Genomic DNA, 14,018 nt, shown 5'->3' on the forward strand with positions numbered 1-14,018 from the left:
GTCAGGTCTGGTGATTTCATAAGTCAAACTCAACCCAAAGGACAGTCACACTGAAAAGGTAAATAAATAAAGTGCTGGAGTCATTCTGTTGCAACCTCACTGGTACTGTGGGCAGAAGAGGAAGACCCCAGACAGGGTGTGGCTCCAGAATGATAGAGGTGTCAACTGATGCTAGGCCACAGAGACCCCAAAATATGGCATAAGGTGCTCCAGAGAGCACTGGGAAGCGTTGGGTACTCCCACCAACTTGAACTGGGGTGCATGTGTTTGTCCACACTGGCAGAACTAGGTGATGAGGTCAATGCAGCTGCCACAGAGGGAGAATCAGAACTACGGAGTTAAGGAAAGACCTGAGTGGGTGAGGGGAAGGAACACTCAGAACACCTGCTTGGCATTGTGCATGGCTTGAACCCTTGCCTCCAACAGTGGTGTCTAAGATCCCAAGAACAGAGACTAGGACAGCTACCAAGAGCGTCTGGTCCTTCAACCAGGCTGCAGGTGGGCACTGGCTAGATCAGCAGGAGCCAACTGTGACCTACCTTAGAACTCTAGGTATTTATGCCCTCAGTCCTCAGAGAAGCCCTTTGGGGATCTGCAGGCAATGTTTTGTATACTGGGTCAAAGCAGTGTGCTGAGCGCCCTTCACTGTAGTGACAAACGCAGGTCCAACAGAGGTGCTGCATGGTCTACTGCCTGGCAGGGTTAGCAAAAGACACCCGAGGTCTTACAAATACCTCACACAAAAAAGTGAGAAATAGAAAGCTATTTTATTAACACGCTTTACATTTACAGTTCATTAGCTAATCAACATCAACATGCAAAAATAAGCGCTAGATACAAACCTCTACAATATGGTTTTGTGTGAATTACAATGGTTCATGTCTGGAAAACCCGTCAGTACTTACTTTAGCTGAACTATCAGTTTCCGTAATGAAAAGCATGTACACTCTAGGACTACGGAACCACCTGGCAAGGCCTCTGCAGAAACTCAGTCCAGTGGCTTTCCCGTGAATACATTCTCAAAGCAGGAGATAAGGCGGTGCTGGAAGGTGAGACGCTGAACCTGTGCACAGACACAGCCCCAGACACCCTGGCCACAAGGGCAGAGGCTCGAGTAGCAGCCCAGGTGCATGTGGTGGATGGTGCTTTGGCAGCAGCTAGACAGTGAAGTCAGGAAAGGCCTCGGCACCACGTCACAAGTCACTGCAGCCAACCTGGTACGGCCAGCACCTTGCCCAGGCTATGACCAACAAGAGTTGGCAAAGGACCAGCCTGCTCCTCAAGCTCCCCTGAGTCCCATCACTAGCAAAAGGAAGGAAACGGAGAGACACAGGGAAATAATCGATGACCCAATTCCTACTTCTGAGATGCTCTGGATTTCCTGGTGCTCAGGCCACACTGTAGAGAGAGTTTCCTTTGAGAGGTGCAAGAACCTGCAGAGGCATCAGTCGACTTATGTTACAAAATCCTACCAACCAAACGCTGTTCTCAAGCACAGACTTAGTAAATCTCACTTCCTCTTTTTCTAAGAGTATTTGTCGTTGCTCACTGATCTTTGGTCGCAAGAAACAAATGCCGAGGCAGGCTGGGGTCAGGGGTCAAGGGTCAGGGCAGGAGGGCATGGCTCCCACCCACCACAGCCTCTGGCCAAGGGCGTGCACATGGCAACGCAGGCCTACATGATGTACACTTTCTCAGCTTGGGAGAAGTGGAAGACTTCTTTGGTTCTTGGGCAAACAACTTTATCATCTTGACGAATAGAAAGCAGAGACTGGAAAACAAAACCAGAGTTATGCATTAAAATGAGAAAATCCCATGCAAACTAAGATCTGAATTAAGGTTCATTCCAAAAAATAAGCTACCAGGGAACAAATCATCTAATACTATTTACTCATGAGTGTTTTGCTGCATGTGTGTATGTATGTGTGCCTGATGCCTATGAAGTCAGGAGAGATGTCAGAGCCCATGGGACTCGTTACTCCTGCAACTACAAAGCTGGAGACGGTTGTGCGCCACCACGCAGGTCCTCTGCAAGACCAACAAACGCTCTTAACCGTGGGGCCATCTCTTCAGTCTCACGCCATCTAACCTTACAAAGTCACTTCTTGAATGGATACCAGTCAAGAAGCCTGAGGCTGTTCACACGTGGTACCCTCCTCCATACCCACACCCTGATGCTTTTACCTTCACACAGCTGCCCAGCCCTCCCAGCCCATAGCCCTGATATTCGGGCCCTCACATTGTAGCCATAGACATAGCCATTAGGCAGCATCATGGGTGGGTTGTTCTCGTTCATCACGTCACCAGAGATCTTGCAGACCAGGCGGGAGTTGGCACAGTGAGCCATGGGTAGGGGCTGTGCCAGTTTGTTCAGAGAGCGGCTGCACACAGGGCAGTCGGGGCTCTTGGAGCTGCCATCCTCCTTGTAGCACTGTCTGTACACAGGGTTAAGGAAAGGCTGTCCCAAGAAGATCAGCAACAAGGCAGGTATGCTGTGACTATTACTGTCTAGCTAGCCACAGGGCATCCTTATGACCATAGGGACACCACTGAGAAAACAAACAGGGCTAACATCCAAGTTAAAAGAATGCCATAGTCATTCAATATCAATGTTCACAGAGATCTGACTCAAGACAAGCCATTGGTATTGCTACCAGTGGCACAACAGCACACTTGTTGGCACCCTCACACCCAACTCAAATTTCTTCAGAGGGCAGGCGAGTGTAAGACAGAGATGTTCTGGTGGATGCCAGAAAGTGGCAGGCAGCACATGCTTACTCTCCAGTCCACTAGAGATGGTGAAAAGGATGGTCCTTGAGCCTCAGCTTGGAGCCCAGCACAGCAGCACCAGCTGTGATGCATGCCAGCAAAGTCACTACCTTGTGGGACACTCATACAGAATGGGTTTGGCTACATGGAGCAATCAGGCCAGGCACACAATGGACAGGTTCCGTCAGAGAGGTTCAGCCACACAAGGGAGAGACGCCCTTGGTGGTAGTGGTGATAGTGTCAGACTCACAAGACGTTAGCTCTGAGTTCTGACTATAGGAACCACAAGGGATGGGAGTCAAACATATGAGCAAGGATCAACCACACAAGGGACAAGATCGGCCACACCAAAGTTGAAAATCTACCATGGGGGTTGGGAGAAGGGGTTTGGAGGATTGGGAGGTGTCCATCACAGGAAGGAATAGGTCAGCTATGCACTGTGGAGTCATATAAGGGATGGGTCAGTCACCTTCAGTGCACAGTAGGTCAAATATAAACAAGGAGGGGTCAGCCTTTCTTGTCTTTCCTGCAGAGGGAGGCTGCTTCCTTTCCAGAGCTATGACCATTATGAGTCAAGCTGAGACGTCAAACTGGCTAGACAGTTAGGACTCTTGGGAAGCCAGTATCAGGTACACAGCAACATTTGAAATGGAAAAGCCACAGAGGACACACAGACCAAAGAAAGACCAAGCTGCTGGGTCCCAGGCCCTCTCAACCTTTACCCTAGAGGATAAGGTAGAGCAAGGAGGATACGGTGTCTTTATTGCTGAGAGCCCAGCCTGCAGGGTGAGGGTGAAGACGGAGCTGTTTCCCAGCTGGTGCAGCCGGTAGTTGTCATATCGAAACTGCTGGATCAGCATTCGCCACCGGGCTGGGTCCAGGAGGTCCTGAAACACAATGCAGAGGTGCTGGGACCCTCCCCTGGCAGTTACTAGGAGGCCTAGCCAATAAAGATGCCCCAACAGCCATACAAGACACCTGTTAGTTTAATGTTCCAGAATACTCCCTGGTTTGTATCCTGTGGTCTTGAAACAATGAAACAGAATTGCAGAGAATTAAAGCTGAAAGAGAGGTCACTTCTGAGAAGAAATGCTCGACAGACAATAACATGACCTCAGCTCAGAACTATCCCTGGTTAATGTTGTGACTTAGACAGACACAGTATGCACACAGACAAAAGCAAGAGAGAGAAAGGTTCTGCATCTCTAGGGTAACAACTTAACCTCCACCCTCTTTATAAACACTCTGCTCAGCATTGCTTTTATAGAAGCAGTCGATGGACTGCCCAGTTTGAGAAGCTCTAACAGAAGGGACAGCATCAGCCTTCAGGGCTCTTCTCCTGAGGTTCAGCCATCACTTTCCTCTGAAGGAAGCTTCCTCTTCACCTCCCTCACTAGTGCACTGATTCTTCCCTCCTTAATTTAGTCAAAGTCATTCTTTCAGTTCTCTTTTAGCTCTCTGAACCCTAAATTTCCTGTCTGCCCCTAAGACCAGGGTTTCTGATGTGATGATCTTGGTCTTTCTCTTTCAGGTCACCAAAACTCTGTCACTGACAGGACTTGACAGGCTAAGCCTGTTACTCTTCTGGCTTTGACCCCATGAGTAGGCTTGTCCTTGTGCTCACTGATGGGACGGCAGGGATAAGTACCACGTACCCATACCTGCTGTAATCTTCCCTGGACCACAAGGCCTTGCATCTGAAAAGTGGTTCATCTTCTAACTCTGACTCAGGCCAACCCAAATCTCCAATGCAGTTAAGATAAATTTAAGGCATTAACTTAAAATACAAATTTAGATATTTCTGACACTCTGACCTGATGATTATTTCAATACAAGAAGTCCCACATCTCAAAGTTATATGGGGTTACTAGGGCCCAGTGCAAATCTAGCAGTATTAACTGGATTCTCTGAAGGAAGAACACAGCTCTCCTCTGTTGGCTACTAGAGTTAGGCCAACTATGGATGAGGCTGTAGGGTAGACACAAAGGCCCCTGACAGAGACTTAGCCTCAAGGCTCAGGGAACAAAGTGTTTAACTCTATGAGCAAAACCTGTACTTAATGCCTTCTGAGGTCTTGGCGTGGTGAGGCCATATACTGAGCAAAGGTAAACACTATACACTGCCCACTCGGGGCAGGAACAGATACCCAAACTGGGGCTGAGGTGTGTCCAAAGCTGTGCAATGCAGCCTGACCATCCTCTCCCAGACCCTCTTCCACCAAAGGCCAGAACACAGGGGCCGAATGCAACAGACCAGCACCAAGGAAAGAGACCAGGAGCAGCCAAAGAAGGGGAAGACCACCATAACCCTTTAGTGCGCTTTAGACCTACAACTCTGGACTTAGAGAAAAAGCAAGAAGGCCAGGATGCTGACATGAAAGACTACTGGAAGAGAACACCAAGGAGAGATGGCAGGGTGTGGAGACCCAGAGCCTTCCAGATTGAAGCCTGACCTCTGCCTCAAACGTTTCACCAGCTAGATTGGAATAAAGTGAGAGAAGCATAGTTGAGTAGAACAAGCTATGAGGTTTGAAGAAATGACAGCAGATGGGTCCCCAGGAGCTGTCCAGCACTCTCTAACCCACCCCACACACTTCTGACTCCAAGGGCCAGCAAGGACATAGATAAACAGGGACAGGAACATTACCTTGTATGGAGAGATATGTGTGTCTGGTGGGAAGGCCAGCATGCCCATGACCTGGCGGACCTCATCCAGTTGGCTCCCTTCAGCCTGACTGAAGTGCTTTCTTGCATGTCTAAAAAATGACATTTTGGCACATTTAGGTTAATATTTCCAACTTTTAAATAACTAATTAAACAATTCAGGTCAGAAAACAACTGTCAAGAGTTATAACTTTCCTTCCACCATGTTAAATTCAGGCTGTCATGCTTGGAGGCCAGTACCTTTATCTGCTGCTGAACCAACTGTCTAAGGCCCAAATCTCCAATTTTAAGGATCTGGACTATCAGGTCCTTCAGAGTCTGACACAAAGGAATCCCATACCAGAAGATGTGCTCAGGGGTGTGTGTGTGGGGGGGGGGGGGGGGAGTGAGAGAGAAGATATCAGGAAATGGGTTCACTTAGGGCTACAACTACTGCTTGAGCCTCTGAGTGATTCCAATTGCCCTGAGTGCTTACCCTTCACGCCAAGGGACTTCTAGTCCAGTGTTTTCAATTCAAAGTTGTTTGAGGCAGCGCAGGCCCACAAATAAGACTATAAAGCTCGTCTAACTCATCATGTATAAGTAAACACATGCACTGCGTGTTTCACATTGTGATGCACATGCTGGCTCCTGACCAGCTTGGGAGGACTGGACATCAAGGAGGAGCATGGAATTCTCCCTGCTGGCCGTTAGCCATGGGGGCCTCAGGTTTCATATCTTCCCACAAGGCCTCATCCGCATCATATCCTCTAAATCCTGAGCTCCTCCTGTAGAACCAGACCATACACCAGTGACCAGTAACACAACAGAACCCATGGAACCAAGTCCACATGGAGATCAGCCCTATGCTAAGTCAGGACAAAAAGAGCTAGAAGGTTCTGGGAACCTGAGGCAGCCTTGAGGTGAGTAATGTATACCTATGTTTAGATAGAGAGTTGGTAGAAGATGTCACCAAACAGTCCCCAGGGAGTAGCAAGATGACCAAAAGGCCAGAGGAAGTGTGGGGGGGGGGTGCTCACTCCAGGTTTAGGCCACAGCCAGCTGGCTTACGTAACTTTCCATTCAACACAAATAGCGGACAGACAAGAGACTTGGGGAACAGTGATCAGCTCTAAGTAACAAGTGCGTTCCAAGGGAAACTGAACTGGTCACTTCACAGTTTCTTGATCTGATGTTTTCTTCACGACCATCTGAATGTTCCCTGTTCACACTCCAGAACTAACTGGGCAGGAGCCTTGGCAAAGCTGGAACCGAAGAACCCCAACTAGAGAAGTTACTGCTCCAGGTTTGGCATGCACTGACTAGATAGCTGGTGGAAGCCAGGAAGACTTTACAAAGCTGACTAAAGGTAAGTGGGTCAGGGGAAGGAGTGGAAATTGGTGCATGGTCCTCTCTGACATTTCAATCAAACAAGGATAAGCAGGGATGACGGCTGATCCTTCCACTGCTAAGAGACCCAGTACGGATCTAACAGGTAGACGTCACATGGGCAGACAGCCACTCTTCTCTGTACCCTCAGGGAAGAAATAGACCTCAGAAGCTCAGACATGCCTGCAGAAAGCCCTCATTCTGATGTGAGCATGCTCTCAAATGGCCATGTAGAAAACATGAGACCAAGAACGGTGAACCGACCAGTTCAGTTTCCCTTAGAGCACACTTATTACTTAGAGCTGATGACTACTTCCCAAGTGGAAAAGACGGGACACAGAGCCCTGATCACATGGGTCTACATGGGTGGTTGGGGCGCCAGTCTAGCTCACTTGACAGCTATTAGGGTCTAAAGTGTCTGATGAGCAGGGGATCTCAACCTAATTTCTGGCTTGGCAACACAGAGATTTAGTGGGCATGTGAAACTGAGGCCATCAGACTGGCAGTGCCCAACATGTGTGGTTCCCTCTCCAGCACTCCTGCCATGAGGGTGGGGAAAGGCCAACAGCACCGAGTGTCCTGCCTTACCATAAAAAAACTTGTATATGGTGACATCCTACCTCACAGCATCCAGGCGCTTGTTCTGCCGGACAAGTTCGATGAACTCCTGAATCCTGAGGCTGAACTCTAAGCAGCTCTGAGGGGAAAGACAGACAAGAGTTAGGCGGTGCCACCTGTCAGCCCTGCCATGGCCTAGGCACCTGAGCACCAGGATCCACAGATCTCACAAATTCTCCCATTAAAGCTCAGGGTGCTGGGAAGAAGTGCTATTACAAAGCCTCTATTCTGATAGAAGAGACGGAAGTCCTTTTCTGGCAGGGCCAATGCACTATGCAGATGGTGAACCCAGTCCCCTCCCTAAGGCAGCCATGTTGCACCCAAATGGGCAGCAGACAGGGAATGTCATCAGCTCCCAGAGTGCATGGGGTAAGGTAAGTAACTGTATAAAGAAACCCTGCCAACTCCCTAGAGGGCAGAGGTCTTCCAGGTCCCACAGGCTACAAATACTACTCCTCTAAACGTACTCCCTCTAGCTGGCATGGAGATGCACATCTTTAATCACGGCACTCAGGAGGCAGAGTCTTGTGATTTCTAGGCCAGACTGGTCTACACAGTGAGAAGTTAGTTCCAGGACAGCCATGGCTATGTAAAGAGGACTTGTTCAACAACATAAAAAAAAGAACGTTTCCTCCCCTCCCTACCATTATCACCAGGCTTCAACTCAGCCCATTTCTTGTCTGTCCTGTAACTGCCTGAGCTGGTGACTGCTCCAGAATAAGCAGGTCCTGTGAATAGCAGAAGCTCCAAGATTTGCAGTTGTGAGGAAGAACTAAGGTCAGCACTGAAGTGACTCTTGAGGATAATACAGGGAGTACTGGTAGACAGCAGTTTATACAGAAGCCCAGAGCTGAGAGGACTCTGAGAGCAGTGCTACAATCCAATGTAGGCAGAAGTTTCCTTACAAAACCAGCTGGAAGAGCAGCTGCTCCCACCCACACAGAAAGCCCTTTCTGTGCAGTAATAATCGTACCTCAGGTACAGGACAGTAGAGCACTTGTCCAGCATATACAAAACCACCGATAATCTAGCACCTACGCGGCCATCCCAAGGCTCCCCAGGGCCCGTGTAGCTTCTCTCATGTGTGGAGAGGGGCTTGTGGATGCTCTGTTCACTTTAAAGCCAGGCAAGCAGGAACTGAAGGTGAGCCTGCATGCTAGAGCCCTGTAAGTTGTAGAGGAACACTGTTCCTTCTACGGTTGGTGGGAACCAGTGGGATGTTTAAAAGCAAAGATACTGAAGGAAAAGCAGATTTTTTTTTTTTAAAACATAAACCTTAACCTGTCTATTATTTAGGAGCAACATTCTCTCTAACAGTTAATTTTCAAATACCTTACCAACACAGACGTGTCTACTAGTCATGCAAATCAGCTCTCCAAGCCTGAGTCTAAAACACAAATGTAATGCAGTGGGGTGGCTAGCCACCCTACTCACTCTACAGCAGCTGGAGCCTCCAAATTTACCACTCTGTGTGACTCCCAGACACAAGGCCTCTGCGTCACTCTTTAGTGTCCTGCCAAGTCTCGAGTTCTAAGCTAAATTACAGATCATCTCTTGGTGCCCTGTTATATGGTTCTCCCAATTTAGTGAAACTGAGTCTGAGATGCTTCTCTTCCCATGCAATCAGTGTCTGGCCTGTGGGACCTTAATGCAGAATGGTTCTCCACTACTCTGAGGGAGAGGAGAGCATGCGTGCATGTGCACATTCTGATTACAGACAGTTGTGATGGCAAGCCTGTCACTAGGTACCGTCACAGTGTTAATGGACGACTGCTAACATTTCCTTCTATCTGACTTCTCAGACACCAAAGCAGTGCTCACCCTCCCTCTCAGCATTCACTCAGCACCTCAATTTCTCAGGCTCTGCCTACCCAGAATGTCTACTCCTGGCCCACAGGAAACACCTATAGTAAACTCAGCAAGCTTGTAGACATGCTTCCTGAAGAGGTCAAAGCTTAGGAAGATCACTCATGGAAGAGTTCCTTCTCTGGGAGGGAGGGAAAGAAGGCAGAACTGAGTAGGCCAGACTTATATTATCAATTCTGGCTTTCCTTTTAGGAGTTCCATACCAAGATCCTTTCTTTAAGGGAGCCCCAAGTGGCAGAGAAGTGTCATTCCTGGCTGGTGACTATATGTACCACAAGCTCAACCAGATGGGTTAAAGCAACACTTAGAACACAAGAAACATAGGTTCTCTGAAAGGCAGGGCTATTAATCAAAGCTAACACATTTCTGCTACAAAACAGGGAACAGGCTAAGTTCGGTGGTTCTGTGTTTTACAAAGTGTATATTCAATAGATACTACAGCCCAGAGTTCTGCAGCCCTTATCTGACTGGGTGAGGAATCCACAGGCTGCCTCATCTTTAAGTGCAGTGGGAGTGAACATGCTATACATGTAACAGGGCTCCATACTTCACTGCTGGTTACTCCTAAGGAAGCATTGGCACCCAAACACCCTGAACCCCACCACAAACCCAACTCTGCTTCACAAACTAAAACCAACCCAAAAGTCCACAAGCAGGTTGAAGCCATGGTGGTCCTGGGTAGGGGACACAGATTCTACCCAATCTTGGCCCCTCCTCCAATAGAGACTCATCCACTCCCACCAGGAGCCCAGCCCAGAAAGCTTACACACCTTCATCTTCCGGAGTCGGGACTTGTTATCATGGCACCAGGCAAGGCAGGTGGCTGTCTCACGCCTCTCCAAGGACTCCTCCACTTCTTTGGCTGTCAGGAACATCTCGATATTCACAAGGTCCTTAGAGGAAGGGGCAGCTCAGGTCACAACATGTCTGTGGCCTACAAGCAGGGGTAACTGGTTTCTACCCTCTTCACCCCAGCCTCTCACCCTGAGTTTACACTCAGCCATAGTATACCCCTACATCTGATCCAACCTGTCTAGGACACTGCTCATCGACAAGTACTCAGGCAATAAGATTCCAGGGAATAAAAATGGTCCATGAAGACTAGGAAGCTTACACGTGGCAGAAGCCTACTGGTTAGGGGACCAGAACCATCTTGTAGTAAAGGCCCACGGAAGAACATAAGCACTACACACACTTGGACTGGCTCCCAGCAGGGGTTCAGGCTCTCTATGGTTAATCTTGACAACTTGATAAGACTTAGAATCACCATGGAAATTAATCTCTGCACATATCTGTAAGGGATTACGTAGATTAGGTAAACTGAGGTGGGAAAATTCATCTTAAAATGTGATTTGTGGGGCTGGGGATTTAGCTCAGTGGTTAGAGCGCTTACCTAGGAAGCGCAAGGCCCTGGGTTCGGTCCCCAGCTCCGAAAAAAAGAACCAAAAAAAAAAAAAAAAAAAAAAAAAAAAAAAGTGATTTGTACCGTTCCAAGGGCTGCAAGTCTCAGAAGTAAAAAGAGAGAAAGCAAGCTGAACCCTAATAATCACCTCTATTTCCTGACTTTGTATACACTTAACCAGCTGCCTCCTGCTTCTGCTGCCATGCTTCTCCTCCAGCTTCTCTGGCAGGATGGATTTGTGACAAGTTAGCCCTTCCTTCACTAAACTCCTTTTGTCAGGATACCCCCACCAGGTCCCCATCATAAGGTGAACAATGCCTCCACAGCCTATATGCTAACATTTTCTTTGTCTATTCTGAACACAGCTGAAAGCATGTGCGTGCGTGCGTGTGTGTGTGTGTGTGTGTGTTACACAATGCTCTTCCCAGAGCCTATGTTCTTTGAAGAGGGCCAAAGACTAAACATCTGCTGAGCTCTGGAGGATTCCCCAGGGCCCCTCTACATCAAAGGATCCACCAGACTAGCAAGCAGGAAGGAGGGCTGGGCCAATGAGACAGATGTCTGCACATCACAAGAAAGGCAGGAAAGCTACCTGAAGAAAATGGACATGTCTTCAAATTTATAAAGATCACGCTGATGTGTATTTTAATGGGTAGACACACAGAGGACAACTTGCAAGAGTCAGTTCTCTCTTTCCACCATGTAGTTCACGGGATCAAAATCAGTTAAGTTTTGGCATCAAGTGTCTTAACCTGCTGGTCCATCTCACCAGCCTGAAAACCTAATTTCAAAAGCAAAATTCCTTTCTGAGATGTACTCTAACAAAAACGCATTAATAAAAGACAATTTCTCAACTAACAAAGAGAGTACCAGCACTGCAGTATTCTCTGGCCAGGATCTACAGAGGCCTGATGTGCCTCCTGCCACTCCTTGGCAAGGGCCTTTGTCACCATCATATCCCAACCACTGGACCCTACACATGTAGGACAATGACGAGAGGAGGGAGGGAGCTGAGACTATGGGAAGCTCCTTCCAGAGCTTGGCCAGGCAGGGCATGCAGATCCAGCTGCTCAACATAGTGTAGACAGCCTTTAAGTAAAAGAAATCAAGATAAACAACAGGAGTAAAGCAGACTTGAGTGATGGTGTGAGATAGCTCAGTTGGGAAAGATGCTTGCCATCAAGTGTGACAACCTGAGTTCCATCCACACACTTCATAGTAGAAGGAGAAAACTGACTCTCAAAGACATGCACGACTGCCCAAAGATAGGCACATTTCCCAAAGGAATTCATCATGACATGATAAATTTAATAAAAATTAAAAAACAATAACGGATTACAGAAAAAAAAAGGGGATATCCCATGGGCTCAGTGATGCTCTGTGGTGGCCATCACAGGATGGGTTTTCAGTGTCTCACAGCAGTGGCCATAACAGTGGTCACTGGTCGGGGCAGAAGGTAACAATACCCTGTCCCTGGCTATATGGCCATGTCATCGACTCCAGGGAGCTCCTGCCAAGAACACCACCTCCTGATCTCCTCAGGCACAAGATTAACAAGTTCAAGTTGTCCAAAAGCAAGGCACTTGCCTGCTGTGACTGTCACTGACTGCTGGGCACCACAACAGGTGGGAATAGAAGGGAATGCAACACTCACACCCAGGCAGGGCCAAGAGCTCAAAGCCCACCTCAATGCCACTCTGGCGAGCCAGCTTCACAGCTGTGTTGTAGTAGCCACAGCGCAGCAGGTGCTCCACCATCATTCGGTCCATGCGCTTCCGCTTCCACATGCTGGCCGCCGCTGGCTGGTCACTGCTGTGCTCCTTGAGGTGCTCGATCCTACGTTTGCAGAGCTTGGCGCTCTCATCCTCGGCCTGGATGGACTCTACTGCCTAAATCACAGCAGACGTGGTTGAGATTTGAGGTTCGTCCCTGAGGCACACCACTAGCCATGAAGACATGTATGTGCCTCTCCTCTGAATGCCCACGAAAGATAAGCAACGGAAAGGCAGAGATGGGGATGGTGCTGGACGAGACCCAGAAATAGAGAGGTCAGGTTCTACATCTGCTCCGGGTGCATTTGTACAGGACAGTGGTTACTGAGAGAAACCTGGCACACCTCTCCGACCTCTTCATGTGCTTGTCCAGCACATGGGAGGGCTCATTTCCCTCAAAAAGGTTTATCATACACGTATATTTTGTTTTGGTTTAAGCTGCAGTGTCAGATGCTTAAAATCTGAAATTTGTTGTATTTCCTCTCTTATTATTTACTATAAAGTGATCCAACTATGTAGCCCTAGCCAGCCTGGAACTTGCTATGTAAGCCAGGCAGGCTGTCGTCAAACTCACAAAACTCCTTCAGGCTCTGCCTCCTGAATACTAGGATTAAAGCTTGTGTCACTGTGCCGAGCCTGGTGGGGTGTGTGTGTGTGTGTGTGTGTGTGTTTGTGTACTGTGTGTGTATATGTGTGTACTATGTGTGTGTGTATGTACTATGTGTGTGTGCGTGTGTGTGTGTTTGTGTACTGTGTGTGTATATGTGTGTACTGTGTGTGTGTGTGTTTTAAACATACATTTGTTTATTTACTTATTTATTAATTAATTATACAGTATTCTGCTTACATGCCAGAAAGGGGCATCAGATCACAGTATAGATGGTTATGAGCCACCATGTAGTTGCTGGAAATTGAACTTAGGACCTCTGTAAGAGCAGCCAGTGTTCTTAACCTCTGAGCCATCTCTCCAGCCCCCAAAGCCTGGTTTTTAAATCCTTTATATATTTCTTTTAAAAATCAACTTGGGTCTAAGTTAAATTCTAGGTAAAAATGTTCTCAATGTGGGCTGCCCAAAAAGGCTGCCACATTCCTGTGTGTCATTGAATTTCTGGAAGACCAGTGTCACCAAGGAACCAAGTCTCATGTCATTGAGGGTAACTTTTTTATAGCCACATAGCTAATAGCTAAGTGTAAGACACCACAAGACAGGCCCCTATTGGCATTCTTTCCTCAAACACCACCGTCCATTTCTGTCCCTCTCCTTGGCTGCTGTTTCGCTGCTCTCCGTCTGAGCTCTTCTCTCACTGTGTAGCACGCTAGTCTATCTTCACCTCTTGTACTGGTCCATGAGTCGATGACCTCAGTAGCCCTACCATTCACCCTGCCCTGTCTCTACCCTTCTCTGGGCTCTGAGCGACCACGTCAGAAGTCCATGATCTCTAATATATTTGCCCTTCTATTTACACCGTTACTCTATACACTCTCTTTGGAACACTTTCCAAGTCTTGGTATGGAGCTAATACCACCACCCTGGTTATTATTTGTGACAGAGTCTCACAA

The 14,018-nt window shown here is 48.0% G+C and overlaps 1 protein-coding gene across 4 annotated transcripts in view; it reads right to left on the reverse strand.

Moving 5' to 3' along the window:
• Positions 1–748: 748 nt before the first annotated feature.
• Maea (macrophage erythroblast attacher, E3 ubiquitin ligase) overlaps positions 749–14,018 on the reverse strand; it is a 33,463-nt gene continuing 20,193 nt past the window's right edge. For 3 of the 4 annotated variants that reach the window (NM_001008319.2, XM_039091799.2, XM_039091798.2), the window contains exons 3-9: positions 12,372–12,575; positions 10,055–10,177; positions 7,421–7,497; positions 5,416–5,524; positions 3,523–3,656; positions 2,240–2,435; positions 749–1,771 (exon numbers count right to left, since the gene is read on the reverse strand). In NM_001008319.2, coding sequence (NP_001008320.2) covers positions 1,676–1,771; positions 2,240–2,435; positions 3,523–3,656; positions 5,416–5,524; positions 7,421–7,497; positions 10,055–10,177; positions 12,372–12,575 — 939 coding nt within the window. In that variant the 3' untranslated portion in view covers positions 749–1,675. Of the gene's footprint in view, positions 2,436–3,522; positions 3,657–5,415; positions 5,525–7,420; positions 7,498–10,054; positions 10,178–12,371; positions 12,576–14,018 lie in introns of all 4 variants that reach the window. The other variant, XM_063273013.1, reaches the window with a different exon arrangement.

Source organism: Rattus norvegicus, chromosome 14, assembly GCF_036323735.1.
Source record: "Rattus norvegicus strain BN/NHsdMcwi chromosome 14, GRCr8, whole genome shotgun sequence".
Taxonomy (NCBI): domain Eukaryota; kingdom Metazoa; phylum Chordata; class Mammalia; order Rodentia; family Muridae; genus Rattus; species Rattus norvegicus.